The sequence below is a fragment of the Oncorhynchus tshawytscha genome, linkage group LG03 (genome assembly GCF_018296145.1).
Source record: "Oncorhynchus tshawytscha isolate Ot180627B linkage group LG03, Otsh_v2.0, whole genome shotgun sequence".
Classification (NCBI taxonomy): domain Eukaryota; kingdom Metazoa; phylum Chordata; class Actinopteri; order Salmoniformes; family Salmonidae; genus Oncorhynchus; species Oncorhynchus tshawytscha.
Genome location: NC_056431.1, coordinates 81,533,800 through 81,554,755, shown reverse-complemented (window position 1 = coordinate 81,554,755; position 20,956 = coordinate 81,533,800). Strand labels below are relative to the sequence as shown.

Here is a 20,956-nt window from a genome sequence, read left to right as displayed (position 1 = left end):
GGTAAGTTGGTGGTTGAAGATATCCCTCTAGTGGGTCCTCAGATGGGTCCACAGTGTCTCCTGACCCCTCCTGTCTCAGCCTCCAGTATTTATGCTGCAGTAGTTTGTGTGTCGGGGGCTAGGGTCAGTTTGTTATATCTGGAGTACTTCTCCTGTCCTATTCGGTGTCCTGTGTGAATCTAAGTGTGCGTTCTCTAATTCTCTCCTTCTCTCTCTCGGAGGACCTGAGCCCTAGGACCATGCCCCAGGATTACCTGACATGATGACTCCTTGCTGTCCCCAGTTCACCTGGCCGTGCTGCTGCTCCAGTTTCAGCTGTTCTGCCTTCTTATTATTCGAACATGCTGATCATTTATGAACATTTGAACATCTTGGCCATGTTCTGTTATAATCTCCACCCGGCACAGCCAGAAGAGGACTGGCCACCCCACATAGCCTGGTTCCTCTCTAGGTTTCTTCCTAGGTTTTGGCCTTTCTAGGGAGTTTTTCCTAGCCACCGTGCTTCTACACCTGCATTGCTTGCTGTTTGGGGTTTTAGGCTGGGTTTCTGTACAGCACTTTGAGATATCAGCTGATGTACGAAGGGCTTTATAAATACATTTGATTAGATTTGATGTAGGAGCAGAACAGCATGTTGGAACAGTATGTAGGAACAGAACAGCATGTAGGAGCAGAACAGCATGTTGGAGCAGAACAGCATGTCGGAGCAGAACAGCATGTCTGAGCAGAACAGCATGTCTGAGCAGAACAGCATGTCAGAGCAGAACAGCATGTCAGAGCAGAACAGCATGTTGGAACACTATGTAGGAACAGAACAGCATGTTGGAGCAGAACAGCATGTTGGAACAGCATGTAGGAGCAGAACAGCATGTTGGAACAGTATGTAGGAACAGAACAGCATGTTGGAGCAGAACAGCATGTTGGAACAGTATGTAGGAACAGAACAGCATGTAGGAGCAGAACAGCATGTTGGAACAGAACAGCATGTTGGAACAGTATGTAGGAACAGAACAGCATGTAGGAACAGAACAGCATGTAGGAGCAGAACAGCATGTTGGAACAGTATGTAGGAACAGAACAGCATGTAGGAGCAGAACAGCATGTTGGAGCAGAACAGCATGTCTGAGCAGAACAGCATGTCGGAGCAGAACAGCATGTCGGAGCAGAACAGCATGTCTGAGCAGAACAGCATGTAGGAACAGAACAGCATGTCTGAGCAGAACAGCATGTCGGAGCAGAACAGCATGTTGGAACAGAACAGTATGGAGGAACAGAACAGCATGTCGGAGCAGAACAGCATGTTGGAGCAGAACAGCATGTTGGAACAGCATGTTGGAACAGAACAGTATGTAGGAACAGAACAGCATGTTGGAACAGAACAGCATGTTGGAACAGAACAGTATGTTGGAACAGAACAGTATGTAGGAGCAGAACAGCATGTAGGAACAGAACAGCATGTTGGAACAGAACAGCATGTTGGAACAGAACAGCATGTTGGAGCAGAACAGTATGTAGGAACAGAACAGCATGTTGGAACAGAACAGTATGTAGGAGCAGAACAGCATGTTGGAACAGAACACCATGTTGGAGCAGAACAGTATGTAGGAGCAGAACAGCATGTTGGAACAGAACAGTATGTAGGAACAGAACAGCATGTTGGAACAGAACAGTATGTAGGAGCAGAACAGCATGTTGGAACAGAACACCATGTTGGAGCAGAACAGTATGTAGGAGCAGAACAGCATGTTGGAACAGAACAGTATGTAGGAGCAGAACAGCATGTTGGAACAGAACAGCATGTTGGAACAGAACAGCATGTAGGAACAGCAGTATTACTGTTGGTACAGTGATTTCCTATTGTCACTGTGTCTAAATTGGGAGCCGTGTCAGATGACTGGTCTGACGTCAGTAGAGTCTGATGTCAAGGTTCTGTTTCTATTGGTCCTGTTTCCTGTGAGGCCAGTCAAGAGGTTCTGTTTCTATTGGTCCTGTTTCCTGTGAGGCCAGTCAAGAGGTTCTGTTTCTATTGGTCCTGTTTCCTGTGAGACCAGTCAAGAGGTTCTGTTTCTATTGGTCCTGTTTCCTGTGAGGCCAGTCAAGAGGTTCTGTTTCTATTGGTCCTGTTTCCTGTGAGACCAGTCAAGAGGTTCTGTTTCTATTGGTCCTGTTTCCTGTGAGACCAGTCAAGAGGTTCTGTTTCTATTGGTCCTGTTTCCTGTGAGACCAGTCAAGAGGTTCTGTTTCTATTGGTCCTGTTTCCTGTGAGACCAGTCAAGAGGTTCTGTTTCTATTGGTCCTGTTTCCTGTGAGGCCAGTCAAGAGGTTCTGTTTCTATTTGTCCTGTTTCCTGTGAGACCAGTCAAGAGGTTCTGTTTCTATTGGTCCTGTTTCCTGTGAGGCCAGTCAAGAGGTTCTGTTTCTATTGGTCCTGTTTCCTGTGAGGCCAGTCAAGAGGTTCTGTTTCTATTTGTCCTGTTTCCTGTGAGACCAGTCAAGAGGTTCTGTTTCTATTGGTCCTGTTTCCTGTGAGGCCAGTCAAGAGGTTCTGTTTCTATTGGTCCTGTTTCCTGTGAGGCCAGTCAAGAGGTTCTGTTTCTATTGGTCCTGTTTCCTGTGAGGCCAGTCAAGAGGTTCTGTTTCTATTGGTCCTGTTTCCTGTGAGGCCAGTCAAGAGGTTCTGTTTCTATTGGTCCTGTTTCCTGTGAGACCAGTCAAGAGGTTCTGTTTCTATTGGTCCTGTTTCCTGTGAGACCAGTCAAGAGGTTCTGTTTCTATTGGTCCTGTTTCCTGTGAGGCCAGTCAAGAGGTTCTGTTTCTATTGGTCCTGTTTCCTGTGAGGCCAGTCAAGAGGTTCTGTTTCTATTGGTCCTGTTTCCTGTGAGGCCAGTCAAGAGGTTCTGTTTCTATTGGTCCTGTTTCCTGTGAGACCAGTCAAGAGGTTCTGTTTCTCCAGCGTGTCAGTCTTTCTGTAGTTCAGTCATGTAGCTGCACATCAGCAAACATCCTCACGTTCTTGTCCTCTACTTTGTAAGTCTGTTTTCAATACAGCATCACAAGACAAAATTATCAGGAAATTACATTTTCTTTGATTAAACAACCATATCAATAGTTTGGAAATGATTAACTTAGTAACAGAAATCCAAATAATATACTGTACCAGTCAAAAGTTAGGACTCACCGACTCATTCAAGGGTTTTTTCTTTATTTTAATTATTTTCTACGTTGTAGAATAATAATGAACACATCAAAACTATGAAATAACACATATGGAATCATGTAGTAACCAAATCAATATTTTAGATTCTTCAAAGTAGCCGCCTTGATGACAGCTTTGCACACTCTTGGCATTCTCTCAACCAGCTTCATGGGGTGGCAGGGTAGCTTAGTGGTTAGAGTGTTGGACTAGTAACCGAAAGGTTGCAAGTTCAAATCCCCAAGCTACAAATCTGTCGTTCTGCCCCTGAACAGGCAGTTAACCCACGGTTCCTAGGCCATCATTGAAAATAAGAATTTGTTATTAACTGACTTGCCTAGTTAAATAAAGGTAAAATAAAAATAAACGAGGTAGTCACCTGGAATGCATTTCAATTAACAGTTGTGCCTTTCCTCCTTAATGCATTTGAGCCAATCAGTTGTGTTGTGACACGGTAGGATTGTTATATAGACGATAACCCTATTTAGTAAAAGACCAAGTCCATATTATGGCAAGAACAGCTCAAATAAGCAAAGTCCATCATTACCTTAAAACATGAAGGTCAGTCAAGATCTTTGAAAGTTTCTTCAAGTGCAGTCGCAAAAACCATCAAGCGCTATGATGAAACTGGCTCTCATGAGGACCGCCACAGGAAAGGAAGACCCAGAGTTACCTCTGCTGCAGAGGATAAGTTCATTAGAGCTACAGATCTCAACTGAATTGAGAAAAGCAGCCAACAAGTACTCAACATATGTGGGAACTCCTTCAAGACTGTTGAAAAAGCATTCCAGGTGAAGCTGGTTGAGAGAATGCCAAGAGCCTGCAAAGCTGTCATCAAGGGTGGCTACTTTGAAGAATCTAAAATATATTTTGATTTGTTTCACACTTTTTTTTGGTTACTACATGATTCCATGTGTTATTTCATAGTTTAGATGTCTTCACTATTATTCTACAATGTAGAAAATAGTAGAAATAAAGAAAAACCCTTGAATGAGTAGGTGTTCTAAAACTTTGACTTGTATTGTAGATATTTTCTGTATAATGATAAAAACATACATCAAGTTCATGGACTAAAACCTAGAGAATCACGTTTTGGTCTGATTTTCTTTTTGGCTCTAAAATCATGGTAATTGAAGAAAGAAAACATTCACACAGCGACTGTCTGAGTTGTGATTATCACATTTCCATGTTAGTCATTTAGCAGAATCTCTGATCCAGAACCACTACAGGATTGAGTCATTTAACAGACTCTCTGATCCAGAGCCACTGCAGTAGTGAGTCATTTAGCAGACTCTCTGATCCAGAACCACTACAGTAGTGAGTCATTTAACAGACTCTCTGATCCAGAGCCACTACAGTAGCGAGTCATTTAGCAGACTCTCTGATCCAGAACCACTACAGTAGTGAGTCATTTAGCAGACTCTCTGATCCAGAACCACTACAGTAGTGAGTCATTTAACAGACTCTCTGATCCAGAGCCACTACAGTAGCGAGTCATTTAGCAGACTCTCTTATCCAGAGACACTACAGTAGTGAGTCATTTAGCAGACTCTCTGATCCAAAGCCACTACAGTACTGAATCATTTAGCAGACTCTCTGATCCAGAGCCACTACAGTAGTGAGTCATTTAACAGACTCTCTGATCCAGAGCCACTACAGTAGCGAGTCATTTAGCAGACTCTCTTATCCAGAGACACTACAGTAGTGAGTCATTTAGCAGACTCTCTGATCCAGAACCACTACAGTAGTGAGTCATTTAGCAGACTCTCTGGTCCAGAGCCACTACAGTAGTGAGTCATTTCACAGACTCTCTGATCCAGAGCCACTACAGTAGTGAGTCATTTAACAGACTCTCTGATCCAGAGCCACTACTGTAGTGAGTCATTTAACAGACTCTCTGATCCAGAGCCACTACTGTAGTGAGTCATTTCACAGACTCTCTGATCCAGAGCCACTACAGTAGTGAGTCATTTAGCAGACTCTCTGATCCAGAGACACTACAGTAGTGAGTCATTTAGCAGACTCTCTGATCCAGAGCCACTACAGTAGTGAGTCATTTAGCAGACTCTCTGGTCCAGAGCCACTACAGTAGTGAGTCATTTCACAGACTCTCTGATCCAGAGCCACTACAGTAGTGAGTAATTTCACAGACTCTCTGATCCAGAGCCACTACAGTAGTGAGTCATTTAACAGACTCTCTGATCCAGAGCCACTACTGTAGTGAGTCATTTAACAGACTCTCTGATCCAGAGCCACTACAGTAGTGAGTTATTTAGCAGACTCTCTGATGGGAGATGAAACTCAACTCTGGCATGACAAGCGCCATGCTCTACCAACTGAGCCACCCAACATTCTCCAACCGTAGACCCAGATGTTCTCCATAAAAACAACAAAAACAAGAGTCAGTAGAGATCAGATTGCACATCACCAGATGAAGATGTTTGGAGACACTACAGGGTTCCAGTCTATAGGTGAGACACTACAGGGTTCCAGTCTATAGATGGAGAGGTTTGGAGACACTACAGGGTTCCAGTCTATAGGTGAGACACTACAGGGTTCCAGTCTATAGGTGAGACACTACAGGGTTCCAGTCTATAGGTGAGACACTACAGGGTTCCAGTCTATAGGTGAGACACTACAGGGTTCCAGTCTATAGGTGAGACACTATAGGGTTCCAGTCTATAGGTGAGACACTATAGGGTTCCAGTCTATAGGTGAGACACTACATGGTTCCAGTCTATAGGTGAGACACTACAGGGTTCCAGTCTATAGGTGAGACACTACAGGGTTCCAGTCTATAGGTGAGACACTACAGGGTTCCAGTCTATAGGTGAGACACTACATGGTTCCAGTCTATAGGTGAGACACTACATGGTTCCAGTCTATAGGTGAGACACTACAGGGTTCCAGTCTATAGGTGAGACACTATAGGGTTCCAGTCTATAGGTGAGACACTACAGGGTTACAGTCTATAGGTGAGACACTACAGGGTTCCAGTCTATAGGTGAGACACTACAGGGTTCCAGTCTATAGGTGAGACACTACAGGGTTCCAGTCTATAGGTGAGACACTACATGGTTCCAGTCTATAGGTGAGACACTACAGGGTTCCAGTCTATAGGTGAGACACTACAGGGTTACAGTCTATAGATGAACAACAACAAATTGTAGCTAGTCTGTTATTATTGCTGATTCAATACAACACAGAATGCTACGGCTTCAGTCATTAAATTAATCTCAGAAATGTTCAATTTGACCACAAGCTATTACAGCAATGACAGTATATTGCCCTGCTGCTGTCTAATGGTGTGTTGCTGTCTAATGGTGTTGTCCTGCTGCTGTCTAATGGCGTGTTGCCCTACTGCTGTCTAATGGTGTGTTGTCCTGTTGCTGTCTAATGGTGTGTTGTCCTGCTGCTGTCTAATGGTGTGTTGTCCTGTTGCTGTCTAATGGTGTGTTGTCCTGTTGCTGTCTAATGGTGTGTTGTCCTGCTGCTGTCTAATGGTGTGTTGTCCTGTTGCTGTCTAATGGTGTGTTGTCCTGTTGCTGTCTAATGGTGTGTTGTCCTGTTGCTGTCTAATGGTGTGTTGTCCTGCTGCTGTCTAATGGTGTTGCCCTGTTGCTGTCTAATGGTGTGTTGTCCTGCTGCTGTCTAATGGTGTGTTGTCCTGTTGCTGTCTAATGGTGTGTTGCTGTCTAATGGTGTGTTGTCCTGCTGCTGTCTAATGGTGTGTTGTCCTACTGCTGTCTAATGGTGTTGTCCTACTGCTGTCTAATGGTGTTGTCCTGCTACTGTCTAATGGTGTTGTCCTACTGCTGTCTAATGGTGTTGTCCTACTGCTGTCTAATGGTGTGTTGTCCTGCTGCTGTCTAATGGTGTGTTGTCCTACTGCTGTCTAATGGTGTTGTCCTACTGCTGTCTAATGGTGTTGTCCTACTGCTGTCTTGCTGCTGTCTAATGGTGTTGTCCTACTGCTGTCTAATGGTGTGTTGCTGTCTAATGGTGTGTTGCTGTCTAATGGTGTGTTGCTGTCTAATGGTGTTGTCCTACTACTGTCTAATGGTGTTGCCCTGCTGCTGTCTAATGGTGTGTTGCCCTGCTGCTGTCTAATGGTGTGTTGCTGTCTAATGGTGTTGTCCTACTACTGTCTAATGGTGTTGTCCTGCTGCTGTCTAATGGTGTTGCCCTGCTGCTGTCTAATGGTGTGTTGTCCTGTTGCTGTCTAATGGTGTTGCCCTGCTGCTGTCTAATGGTGTGTTGCCCTACTGCTGTCTAATGGTGTGTTGCCCTACTGCTGTCTAATGGTGTTGTCCTACTGCTGTCTAATGGTGTTGTCCTACTGCTGTCTAATGGTGTTGTCCATACTGCTGTCTAATGGTGTCCTGTTGTCTAATGGTGTGTTGTCCTGCTGCTGTCTAATGGTGTGTTGTCCTGCTGCTGTCTAATGGTGTGTTGCTGTCTAATGGTGTGTTGTCCTAATGCTGTGTTGCTGTCTAATGGTGTGTTGTCCTGCTGCTGTCTAATGGTGTGTCCTTGTCCTGCTGCTGTGCTGTCTAATGGTGTTGTCCTGCTGCTGTCTAATGGTGTTGTCCTACTGCTGTCTAATGGTGTTGTCCTACTGCTGTCTAATGGTGTGTTGTCCTGCTGCTGTCTAATGGTGTGTTGTCCTGCTGCTGTCTAATGGTGTTGTCCTGCTGCTGTCTAATGGTGTGTTGCCCTACTGCTGTCTAATGGTGTGTTGTCCTACTGCTGTCTAATGGTGTTGTCCTACTGCTGTCTAATGGTGTGTTGTCCTACTGCTGTCTAATGGTGTGTTGTCCTACTGCTGTCTAATGGTGTGTTGTCCTACTGCTGTCTAATGGTGTTGTCCTGTTGCTGTCTAATGGCGTTGTCCTGCTGCTGTCTAACGGTGTGTTGTCCTGCTGCTGTCTAACGGTGTGTTGTCCTACTGCTGTCTAATGGTATGTTTCTGTGGGTCTCTGCCTGTCACAGAGGTGGAATGGTGTGTTTCTGTGGGTCTCTGCCTGTCACAGAGGTGGAATGGTGTGTTTCTGTGGGTCTCTGCCTGTCACAGAGGTGGAATGGTGTGTTCCTTCAGGGAGACAGACCCAGGATAGCAGTAGGACAGAACCCTGACTCTAGGTAGTGGAAGTCTGGTCAGATGACTCTACACTCCCATTCTCAGTTACTGCTGTTGAAGACAGCAAGTTTCAAATAGATTGACTATGTATACAATTGAACATGAAGACAAAAGCCCTCTGCTATTTGTCAAAACATTAGCCTCTCTCTCTCTACAGGGCAGAAGACCCTGGGCTAAGTGGCCATTCAACCAAACAGGGGGTGGGGTTCAGCCATACAGGGGTGGGGTTCAGCCATACAGGGGGTGGGGTTCAGCCATATAGGGGTGGGGTTCAGCCATACAGGGGGTGGGGTTCAGCCATACAGGGGTGGGGTTCAGCCATACAGGGGTGGGGTTCAGCCATACAGGGGTGGGGTTCAGCTATACAGGGGTGGGGTTCCAGTCGCAACAATAGGTAACAGAGACCGACTGCTGGGTGTGAGATGTGTGTGTGTGTGTGTGTGTGTGTGTGTGTGTGTGTGTGTGTGTGTGTGTGTGTGTGTGTGTATATATATATATATATATATCACACACACACACACACATATATATACACACACCTGTATATATATGGATGTATTAATTTGTGTGTGTCTATATGTGTGTGCGCGAGTCTACCTCCCCACCAGGTCCCGCCATGCCAGGCCCCCCCGCCAATCCCACCAGGCTAGGCTACACCTGTGATATGATCTGCATGTTGAAGCTGGGGGAGCGGGACTGCTTGGTGAGGGGCGCTCCCGAGGAAAGTAGCTCCTGGTTCTCCTCAGGCCGGGCCAGCACCTCCTCCTGCAGGCTGATGGTGGAGTAGCGGTGGGTCCCTCCTCCCCCCACGCTGGCACCCAGCCCTCCCAGAGCCCCCTCCAGCCCCCCAGAACCTCCCAGAGCCCCCCCCAGGCTGCTAATGCTGCCGTTCAGGTTCATGTTCACACCTTCATACAACGACTTGGAGGAGGCGGAGCTGGCTGTTCGGACCAGTGTGCCGGGGGAGGGGCTGGGGCAGGGGCCAGGGAAGGACTGCGGCTTCTTGATTGGGCTGAGCTCGATGTCGATGGTGTCCATGGTGACGGGGGGAGGAGCAGGGGAAGGGGTCTGTGTTTGCTGACGTCGTCTCAGAGCTGCTGTGGGAGTGGCCACCACGGCGGAGAACAGCTCCCTGCGACTCTCCGCCACCCTCTCTCTCTGCCTCTCCTTCTCCCTCCATCTCTCCAGCTCTCTCTCCTTCTCCTTCGCTCTCTCCTGGTCTTTCATCTTCTCCATCTCCTTCTCCCTATGCATCAGCTCCCGCTCTCTCTCTCGGGACAGTCTGGCAGTGACAGTCTTCTTGACGCTGCTGCTCTTCTGACTGCCCCCCCGGGGCCCGGGGCCCCCAGGCTTGGTGGCGCTGGGCTGGCTGCTGTTGGAAGCCCCTGAGGAGAAACCCTCGTCTGGGTCGTTGAGGTTGAATGACTCCTCACCTACACTCATCCCATCAGCATCTGGAAAGACAGACAGAAAACAGTTTGAGAAAATAAAGTGATTAAAAACAGACAGAAAACAGCATGAGAGAATGAAGCTTTAAAAACAGACAGAAAACAGCATGAGAGAATGAAGTGATGGAGACAGAGACCGCTGAAGCAGGATGAACTGGAAGGAACAGACCAGGGCTGCAAAATTCCAGTAAATTTTCCCCAAAATTCCCAGGTTTCCCATAAATTCCAGCAAAAATATTCCCGGAATCCTCCAACCAGGATTTCTGGAAAACAAGGGAATTTGGGGAAAGTGACAGGAATTTGGCAACCCTAGAACATACATTTTGTCTCCACTAGAAACCTGCTATAAGGTGTCACAGTGGAGACAGTCTATGCAGGCTGACTATATTGACACGATGTCTGGCTGAGGTACAGCATCTCTGGATTATCCATCAATAACATAAACAGATCAGCCACAGCTGGATGAATGGAGACACTATAGACCATATCCAATCTGTCCTCCAAAGAAAGAAGAGGAAGAGAGAAGTAGAAGAGGAAGAGAGAAAACGGAAGAGAGAAGACAGAAGAGAAGAGGACAAGCACATGAAAAGAACACAAGCAACACGCTCTTTTGTTGCACTTCTTGATTCAACCCTTAGCTCTTATAAAAGACCTGTCCAACCCCAACTGCATGGCTCTGTGGCTGGAAAATGGCTTACAAGGGCTCTGTGGCTGGAAAATGGCTTACAGAGGGCTCAGTGGCTGGCTGGCATATGGCTTACAGAGGGCTCTGTGGCTGGCTGGCATATGGCTTACAGAGGCCTCTGTGGCTGGCTGGTGTATGGCTTACAGAGGCCTCTGTGGCTCTGTGGCTGGCTCTGTGGCTGGCTGGCATATGGCTTACAGAGGCTCTGTGGCTGGCTGGCTGGCTGGTGTGTGGCTGGCTGGTGTATGGCTTACAGAGGCCTCTGTGGCTGGCTGGCTGGCTTACAGGGGCTCTGTGGCTGGCTGGCATATGGCTTACAGAGGGCTCTGTGGCTGGCTGGCTGGCATGGCTTACAGAGGGTTCTGTGGCTGGCTGGCTGGCATATGACTTACAGAAGGTTCTGTGGCTGGCTGGCTGGCATATGACTCGCAGAAGGCTCTGTGGCTGGCAAATGGCTTACAGAGGGCTCTGTGGCTGGCTGGCTGGCGTATGGCTTACAGAGGGCTCTGTGGCTGGCTGGCTGGCGTATGGCTTACAGAGGGCTCTGTGCCTGGTATGGCTTATAGAGGGCTCTGTGCCTGGCGTATAGATAAAGAGAGATCTGTGGCTGGCTGGCAGGCTTGCATTTGGCTTACAGAGGGCTCTATGGCTGGCTGTCTGGCATATGGCTTACAGAGGGCTTTGCGGCTAGCGGGTGTATGGCTTGCAGAGGGCTCTGTGGCTGGCCAGCAGGCATAATGCTTACAGAGGGCTATGTAGCTGGCTGGCATATGGCTTACAGAGGGCTCTGTAGCTGGCTGGCATATGGCTTACAGAGGGCTCTGTAGCTGGCTGGCATATGGCTTACAGAGGGCTCTGTGGCTGGCCGACTGGCAAATGGCTTACAGAGGGCTCTGTGGCTGGCTGGCATATGGCTTACAGAGGACTCAGTGGCTGGCTGGTTGGCTTGCATGTGGTTGGTGGGCTCTGTGGCTGGCCGGATGACATATGGCTTACAGAGGGCTCTGTGGCTGGCCGGCATATGGCTTACAGAGGGCTTTGTGGCTGGCCGGATGACATATGGCTTACAGAGGGCTCTGTGGCTGACTGGCATATGGCTTACAGAGGGCTCTGTGGCTGGCTGGTTGGATGACATGTGGCTTACAGAGGGCTCTGTGGCTGGCTGGCTTGGCATATGGCTTACAGAGGGCTCAGCTGGCTGGCATATGTCTTGCAGAGGCCTGTGGCTGGCTGGCATATGGCTTACAGAGGGCTCTGTGGCTGGCCTTACAGGCTCCTGGCATATGGCTTACAGAGGGGCTCCTGTGGCTGGCTGGCAGGCATATGGCTTACAGAGGGTCCTGTGGCTGGCTGGCTGGCATATGGCTTACAGAGGGTCCTGTGGCTGGACGGCAGGCATATGGCTTACAGAGGGCTTTGTGGCTGGCTGGCATATGGCTTACAGAGGGCTCTGGGCTGGTGGCTGGCTGGCATATGGCTTACAGAGGCCCCTGTGGCTGTGGCTGTGGCTGGCAAATGGCTTACAGGGGCTCTGTGGCTGGCATATGTGGCTGGCTGGCATATGGCTTACAGAGGGCCCTGTGGCTGGCTGGCATATGGCTTACAGAGGGCCCTGTGGCTGGCAAATGGCTTACAGAGGGCTCTGTGGCTGGCTGGCATATGGCTTACAGAGGGCCCTGTGGCTGGCTGGCATATGGCTTACAGAGGGCCCTGTGGCTGGCTGGCATATGGCTTACAGAGGGCCCTGTGGCTGGCTGGCATATGGCTTATGTGGCTGGCAAATGGCTTACAGAGGGCTCTGTGGCTGGCTGGCACATGGCTTACAGAGGGCTCTGTGGCTGGCTGCCATATGGCTTACAGAGGGCTCTGTGGCTGGCTACCATATCGCTTACAGAGGGCTCTGTGGCTGGCTGGCATATGGATAAAGAGAGCTCTGTGGCTGGCTGCCATATGGCTTACAGAGGGCTCTGTGGCTGGCTGGCGTATGGATAAAGAGAGCTCTGTGGCTGGCTGGCATATGGCTTACAGAGGGCTCTGTGGTGGACTGGCATATGGTTAACAGAAGTCTGTAAATGAGGGGATGAGGGTAAAGAGTAGACAATCCAGTCCAGCAGCCCAGAGCTGACCAGATTGAACTCTAGACACATCAAACAAGATAAAATGGACCTTCAAATGTAGCAATGAATGTTTAAGACAGATGGGTAAAAGCAGGTAGCTGAGCTCCAGGATGTGGAGGTCTTAACAGACAAGGAGCCAACTGTCTGCGGCAGTAAGGCGCGCTGGAGTTGAGCATGGTTTGGAAGGTTGATGATTGAGATGATGTTGGCAGTATGTGTGGAGGCCATGTCATGCACATGCTTGGAGGCAGTTTCTCACTCACTGAGCTGCGCTACGTTAGATACATGAATACAGCTGTATCTCTGCACATCTATACAGCTGCACTACACAAATAAATGGACAACACTTCCAGTGAACAGGTACAGCTGGGTGCTGCTGGCCCAAATGTTCCCTGTAATGAAACTGACACCAGATGGAGCTGCAGTGACATAACATTTGGGTCTAAAACAATAGGAGTCATTCCAGGTGAGAACCAGAACCCGGCACCAGAGGTTAGGGCGTTTTTCTAAACATCCTGAAGTTACCTTAGGAAACAGATGAGCATGCTCAGTGTTGACGATAGGCGGTGCTCTAAGCAGGAAGCATGGGGTCATGGTAAGGTTGTAGATCAGGGGTCATAGGTAGAAGGAGCACCATGCTATGGTCCTGTCCACCTATCCTTCAACCCAGAAGTCTTCCTTCCTCTCTCTGGACTACTATACAGCACAGAGGACAATACTGCCCAAAAAAGGCAAAGTGCAGTAACTATAAATTTGGTCAATATGTTTGATCTCTTGTAATGGCCAGGTATATTATCTGATTAATGTGGTATTTAGACACAAGAACAAGCCAGTCGTTCAGAATAAGACATGAAGAATCAGAAATTGCTGTCTAGACTTGAAAAAGACTGAAGTCAGTAATGTTTTTACGTAGTTACAGCACTTTGTAGGGCAGTGTAGAAATGACGTGGTTGGTGGATGGATTAGAAAACAGGAACTTGGAGGTAGCAATGTAAGTATCTGAACAAGGGCTGGAGGAGTTTGTGAACTCTGGGGAGGTGGAGAGGTAGCCAATGGGACGGAACCCTCACTGCTCTGTGACTCCTCCCGTTTCTGCCTACACTCCAATGTGACAGGGGGGATGATGCTGTAGCCCCGCCCTCCTCGCTCTCGATTGGCTGCTGGATTCCAGGAGGTGTGGCTAGGAGTGATGGTGACACTGAGCTCTGCTTCGTTTGTGTAGTCAAAACAATCTGGGGTGTAACACAGGATGAGATGCTCTTAACAGCCACACCCATCAGCAGTCTACATGGTACAGCACTTATCATGGTCAGGAAATCAACCATGACATCTGACCACACACTGTACACTCCACTGGTGACGAGTGGGTTATAAATGACATGACATCTGACCACAGAGTTTGCTGTCTCTAACCCTCTCTCTTCCAGGGTTAATGTGTACAGTAAGTGTTGCTGTCTCTAACCCTCTCTCTTCCAGGGTTAATGTGTACAGTAAGTGTTGCTGTCTCTAACCCTCTCTCTTCCAGGGTTAATGTGTACAGTAAGTGTTGCTGTCTCTAACCCTCTCTCTTCCAGGGTTAATGTGTACAGTAAGTGTTGCTGTCTCTAACCCTCTCTCTTCCAGGGTTAATGTGTACAGTAAGTGTTGCTGTCTCTAACCCTCTCTCTTCCAGGGTTAATGTGTACAGTAAGTGTTGCTGTCTCTAACCCTCTCTCTTCCAGGGTTAATGTGTACAGTAAGTGTTGCTGTCTCTAACCCTCTCTCTTCCAGGGTTAATGTGTACAGTAAGTGTTGCTGTGTGTACAGTAAGTGTTGCTGTGTCTTACCCTCTCTCTTCCAGGGTTAATGTGTACAGTAAGTGTTGCTGTGTGTACAGTAAGTGTTGCTGTGTGTACAGTAAGTGTTGCTGTGTGTACAGTAAGTGTTGCTGTGTGTACAGTAAGTGTTGCTGTGTCTTACCCTCCCCTTCCAGGGTTAATGTGTACAGTAAGTGTTGCTGTGTGTACAATAAGTGTCTCTTACCCTCCCTCTTCCAGCGGTGTCGTCTGATGGATGCGGCAGTGATGGCGGAGCGGGAGATGCGACTGACGGTTGGAGTGACATCCACCTGAAGGACCTTCCTGCCTCGCGTCTCGTCTGGAGCGTTGTCTGGCAGGGAACTCTTCATAGCGTTACCCAGCTAGCGGGAGCACAGGTCAGAGGTCAAATGGACTGGTCAACCAAACACTAATGCTATCCCTAACTAACCTCAACTCCAAACCCGATGTCTGGCAGAAAACTGCTCATAGCAACCCCCAACTGGCAGGGGGAATAGAGGTTTGAGGTCACTAGACTAATAGATAGAGTTTCTGATGGAACAGACTCAGCTCTATGGCTGTTACAGGACTCTGGAAATGGGACCCTGGTACAGGACTCTGGAAATGGGACCCTGGAAATGAGACCCTGGTACGGGACTCTGGAAATGGGACCCTGGTACTGGGACCCTGGAAATGGGACCCTGGAAATGGGACCCTGGTACAGGACTCTGGAAATGGACCCTGGTACAGGACTCTGGAAATGGGACCCTGGAAATGAGACCCTGGAAACGGGACCCTGGAAACGAGACCCTGGAAACGGGACCCTGGTACCGGGACCCTGGTAAACCCTGGAAACGGGACCCTGGTACCGGGACCCTGGAAACGGGACCCTGGTACCGGGACTCTGGAAACGGGACCCTGGTACAGGACTCTGGAAACGGGACCCTGGTACAGGACTCTGGAAACGGGACCCTGGTACAGGACTCTGGAAACAGGACCCTGGTACAGGACTCTGGAAACGGGACCCCGGTACAGGACTCTGGAAACGGGACCCTGGTACAGGACTCTGGAAACGGGACCCTGGTACAGGACTCTGGAAACGGGACCCTGGTACAGGACTCTGGAAACGGGACCCTGGTACAGGACTCTGGAAACGGGACCCTGGTACAGGACTCTGGAAACGGGACCCTGGTACAGGACTCTGGAAACGGGACCCTGGTACAGGACTCTGGAAACGGGACCCTGGTACAGGACTCTGGGAACGGGACCCTGGTACAGGACTCTGGGAACGGGACCCTGGTACAGGACTCTGGGAACGGGACCCTGGTACAGGACTCTGGGAACGGGACCCTGGTACAGGACTCTGGGAACGGGACCCTGGTACAGGACTCTGGGAACGGGACCCTGGTACAGGACTCTGGGAAACGGAACCCTGGTACAGGACTCTGGAAACGGAACCCTGGTACAGGACTCTGGAAACGGAACCCTGGTACAGGACTCTGGAAACGGAACCCTGGTACAGGACTCTGGAAACGGAACCCCTGTACCAGGGTCCCCCAGTTTATAAGCCCATGGGTTAGGTCTTACCAGTAGGGGCTGAGTTTATAGGACCATGGGTTAGGTCTTACCAGTAGGGGCTGAGAGTAGAGTTCCAGCTGAGCTCTGTAGAGGATGTCTTCCAGAGCTTCCTTCCCCATCTCCCACTCGCCATTATATCTGTATGAGACAAAACACATACAAGAAAAAGTCGAACATCACTTCTAATCACCACGACAATGTCCAAGTCAACATCCAGGATGACCAGCCAGGTGTCCTGATGTCTGACTCTCACAGATAATGTAAATCTGTTATTAGAGCAGGGCTATGATTACTAGTCCAAGGTAGAGTTCTGCCACACCTGTAGCTTTTTATACCGCTGGCTTTCTGTTCCATTTCCACCTGCAGGAAACGGTCCCAATCCAACCACAGTCATGCAACGTTGTTTTAGGCGCATGTGATGCAGCTCGCCTACCAGCCATGGTTCCAGCAATTTTGCACACTATAGGCAATATCAAAATGTGCAAAAATAACTTTGGTAGAGATACTCTGAATGATCGGCTATGAAAAGCCAACTGACATTTACTCCTGAGGTGCTGACCTGTTGCACCCTCGACAACCACTGATTATTATTATTTGACCCTGCTGGTCATCTATGAACATTTGAACATCTTGGCCATGTTCTGTTATAATCTCCACCCGGCACAGCCAGAAAAGGACTGGCCACCACTCATAGCCTGGTTCCTCTCTAGGTTTCTTCCTAGGTTCTGGCCTTTCTACTGAGTTTTTCCTAGCCACCGTGCTTCTACACCTGCATTGCTTGCTGTTTGGGGTTTTAGGCTGGGTTTCTGTACAGCACTTTGAGATATCAGCTGATGTAAAAAGGGCTTTATAAATACATTTGATTTACTGGGCTATATCAGTTTGAAGAGAGCAGAGTTGGAGAGACTTGCACTTTCTCTTGAGCTATTTTATGTTTTAGGGATGGGACAAATATGGATGCTCAATATTTATTTCCAAGGTAATGTAGTAAATTATTGCATAATCATATTTAGGAAGTACATTTCCTTGGAAAGATAGCTGCCCCGTGCTTCTCTGCCCATGCGTAGGCTATAGCCTACTCTATTTCATTGAGACCACACATATACTCGACACACATGATCTGGCACGCCCAACTAGGAGAGGAGGTAGGCTACTTAAAGGGAAAATCCACCCAAAACCATTCATTCATTTAATTCAGTGTTAAATAATCAAATGTATTTATAAAGTCCTTCTTACATCAGCTGATGTCACAAAGTGCTGTACAGACACCCAGCCTAAAAACCCAAACAGCAAGCAATGCAGATGTAGAAGCACGGTGGCTAATGGGTAAGGCTAATGCATACAAAGCAGAAATATTCTCATCCCAAATTTGTCTGACCACCCACTCCTGCCCGCAGCATGAAACTTGCTGACTGCACCGCAATGATCCCTGTCGCAATGATCCCGGGCCCTCTAGCCCGAAGCAAGTAAAAAAGAGGCAATTGTCACAGCAACCCGAAGGTCACATCGTCCTCCATTCCACCATGCTATTACCATGTTTCCTGTGTCCTCTTTGTGCTTGGAAGAAAACGTTTCCATGAAAAGCTATTTAGGGACAATATAGGTCCACAGACTGTAATATGAGGGTGTGTGTGTGGGAATGTGTGTGTGTGGTGGTGTGTGTGTGTGTGGGAATGTGTGTGTGTGAATGTGTGTGTGGTGGTGTGTGTGTGTGTGTGGGAATGTGTGTGTGCCTGTTTCATGTACTGTATGATGTCAGATCCACCTCCAGTAAAAATATGTTACTCCGATCTACAACACAACCTGTCATGTTGAGTTACTCTGATCTACAACACAATAACCCATAATGACAGTTTTTAGAACCCAATGGTCACAGACAGAGCTCCAGAGGTCCTCTGTGGAGATGGGAGAACCTTCCAGAAGGACAACTATCTCTGCAGAACACCACCAATTAGGCCTTTATGGTAGAGTGGCCAGACAGAAGCCACTCCTCAGTAAAAGGCACATGACAGCCCGTTTGGAGTTTGCCAAAAGGCACCTAAAGGACTCTCAGACCATGAGAAACAAAATTCGCTGGTCTGATGAAACCAAGATTGAACTATTTGGCCTGAATGCCAAGCATCACGTCTGGTGGAAACCTGGCACCATCCCTACGGTGGGGATGTTTTTCGGGGTCGAGGGAAAGATGAACAGAGAAAGTACAGAGAGATCCTTGATTAAAACCTGCTCCAGAGTGTTCAGGACCTCAGACTGGGGCGAAGGTTCGCTTTCCACAGGACAACGATCCTAAGCACACAGCCAAGACAAGATTGGCTTCAATGTCCTTGAGAGGCCCAGCCAGAGCCCGAACGAACATCTCTGGAGACACCTGACAATAGCTGTGTAGCAACACTCCCCATACAACCTGACAGAACTTGAGAAGATCTGCTGAGAAGAAATGGAGAAATTCCAAATACAGGTGTGCCAAACTTGTAGCGTCATACCTAAGAAGACTGGAGGCTGTAATCACTGCCAACGGTGCTTCAACAAAGTACTGAGTAAAGGGTCTGAATACTTATGTAAATATGATTTCAGATGTATTTTTTTTGAATTATTTTTGCAAAAATGGCTAAAAAACCTGTTTTTGCTTTGTCATTATGGTGTAGTGTGTAGATTGATGAGGGGGAAAAGGGTACATAGGTACACTTCAACTATGACAGACAAAATGAGAAAAAGAAATCCAGAAAATCACATTGTATGATTTTGAATGAATTTATCTGCAAATTATGGTGGAAAATAAGTATTTGGTCAACAACAAAAGTTTCTCAATACTTTGTTATATACCCTTTGTTGGTAATTTGAAGCCAACGACATTCAGAAAGACTGATATGAGGTAATAACAATTGATTGTTATTGATGTAAGAGATATTTATATCTTTAGAAGTCGGGAGATAGTAACTTGTTAAATAACTTTTCCTGTGGTGCCCCAAGACTGCTAACGAGTTAATTGTTACATGATTAACTAAATCACGTAAAAATGAAACATAATTAATTGATTTGATCAAATAACAGTCATCACTGTTATTTGGGATTTTATTTGTTTTTTTTAAATTTTATTTGGGGTTTTAGGCTGGGTTTCTGTACAGCACTTTGAGATATCAGCTGATGTATGAAGGGCTATATAAATAAATTTGATTTGATCACATTAATGGTAGTAAAGACAACATATTGGAGCCTCATGCGGCGAATCTAAGATAGACTGAATTCAACATGAAGGCCTCATTCTAAGAAATTGAAAAGCAGATTATGTAACACACCATTGGAGCTCTAGACAGGAATTGTTGGGTGTGTTGCCTTTGAAAAAGATATGGAGGTTGCAACCGTGTTGTTCTCTGACAGTGGGTTAGTTATTACATGTCTAGTGCTAGGACGTGATACAGCCATTTATAGAAATTTGAGAAATAGACTCGTTGGGCCAGACGTAGCAGTATTTTTGTCTCTCGCATTTCAGGATCGAGTAGACTCGGTCATTATTCATTTCTTGAGCGAGGACATAGGGCCAGCAGATTGCAATTTGAGTAGATATTAGCTTGACCAAGAGAGTAATTCTCTCTCCATCTTTCGCGCTTCAGTAGTGCGAGTAGAAAAATATGTTACCGCGCTGTGACGGCCCTGAATTATTCTGAACCGTCTCAGTGCAGCTCCTTCCAATAGGGCGCTTTCCCTTTAATTCCCAATTAAATAGCCAGCATCACCCGTTTGTTTTGTTGCCGTTAAATGTGTGTTTTGTAGCCTAAGAGAGTTTACCCAGGATCGGATCCACTCTTTGCGTCCGTGGACTACACCCCTCCGTTCTTCGAGGCCTTTCTCCGCTGGAGATCTGTTGGCAGATTGGATTGTCTGACTGACCGACTGACTACCACCTTTTTGTATACGGTATTTCATTTGTTTTGATGTGATGTATACTGTGATTTATGTAGTTAGTTGTAGTTGAGGACTTAGTAAGAGTTGATACGCTTTAAAGTTCTGTGGTAAAATAATTGTTATATTGATTGTATGATTAATACTGGGTTTACGCTACACTTGAATGAACGGACAAACATTGCTTGACTAAGGTCACGGGAGTTCCCTGAACTCCTTTACCGGGCTGGACTCTTTTTAGGCCCGAGGTACAGGACATTTCTAGAAGAACCAGAACTCATTGTGATATTATTATATATGTGTGTGTAATCATTGATGTTGCTAATACAACCCACGCAAAAGAATATAGTTGTTTTTGAAGTTCTTTCCAATGTTTTAAGGGTTTATGAAAAGTTTATTTCCATCCTGACTTTTACATAAGTCCTTTGTATTGGTGTAGACTTGACGGACCAGATGGGACTCATTCCCTCCCAAACCAAAAGGAGAAACCAATGTTTTCTCTGGTAGGCACAACCTACCTGGCACCCCTATAAATAATAACCTCAAGTCAAAACCGTTACAGCGCGTTCTGGTAAACATCGCAAAAATATCAGCGAAAGAGTTTAAATGTAAGACGTAATTAGTAAAACAGTTCCCTTGTTGAAGGGGGTCCTATGTTGTGCTTGAAAGTGAGGTTTCTGTACAAACAGGATTAGCTTGTACGAGATGCTAAAGCTAACAAAGGGAGAGCAGCCATTTTTTATCCCTTTGTTCACAAGGAAACACAATGTGCCTTAGAAAGCGGAAGTTCCGCCACCTTTGGACTCCCGTTTGATTTCAGCTTTCTGCGATCATTGACCCCTAGTGGTGAAGAATCGTCAGTAATATTATTTTATGGTAGGGTTAGGGTTAATGATAGATATAGTAGGGTTAGGGTTAATGACAGATGTAGTAGGGTTAATTATAGATATAGTAGGGTTAATGATATATGTAGTAGGGTGAGGGTTAATGATAGATGTAGTAGGGTTAGGGTTAATGATAGATGTAGTAGGGTTAATGATAGATGTAGTAGGGTTAGGGTTAATGATAGATGTAGTAGGGTTAATGATAGATGTAGTAG

At 47.1% G+C, this 20,956-nt stretch overlaps 2 protein-coding genes across 3 annotated transcripts in view; both read right to left on the bottom strand.

Annotated features, from left to right (window-relative positions):
- Window positions 1–541: 541 nt before the first annotated feature.
- Window positions 542–3,204, bottom strand: LOC112243601. 2 transcript variants are annotated; one of them, XM_042320083.1, is made up of 2 exons: window positions 871–3,204; window positions 542–839 (listed from the first exon to the last, which is right to left on the bottom strand). In XM_042320083.1, exons 1-2 carry the CDS (start codon window positions 1,815–1,817, stop codon window positions 800–802), a joined length of 987 nt encoding a protein of 328 aa, XP_042176017.1. In that variant the 5' UTR covers window positions 1,818–3,204; the 3' UTR covers window positions 542–799. The 2 variants fall into 2 exon arrangements, with proteins under 2 accessions (XP_042176017.1, XP_042176016.1); XM_042320082.1 differs by having other exon boundaries at window positions 542–932; window positions 1,067–3,204.
- A 5,485-nt stretch (window positions 3,205–8,689) lies between these two features.
- The window catches only part of LOC112243553 (protein FAM126B-like), a 202,560-nt gene continuing 190,293 nt past the window's right edge, over window positions 8,690–20,956 (bottom strand). Inside the window, exons 10-12 of the mRNA XM_042320080.1 lie at window positions 16,008–16,095; window positions 14,606–14,762; window positions 8,690–9,787 (exon numbers count right to left, since the gene is read on the bottom strand). Of these exons, the coding sequence (XP_042176014.1) occupies window positions 8,985–9,787; window positions 14,606–14,762; window positions 16,008–16,095 (1,048 nt within the window). The 3' untranslated portion in view covers window positions 8,690–8,984. The remainder of the gene's footprint in view (window positions 9,788–14,605; window positions 14,763–16,007; window positions 16,096–20,956) is intronic.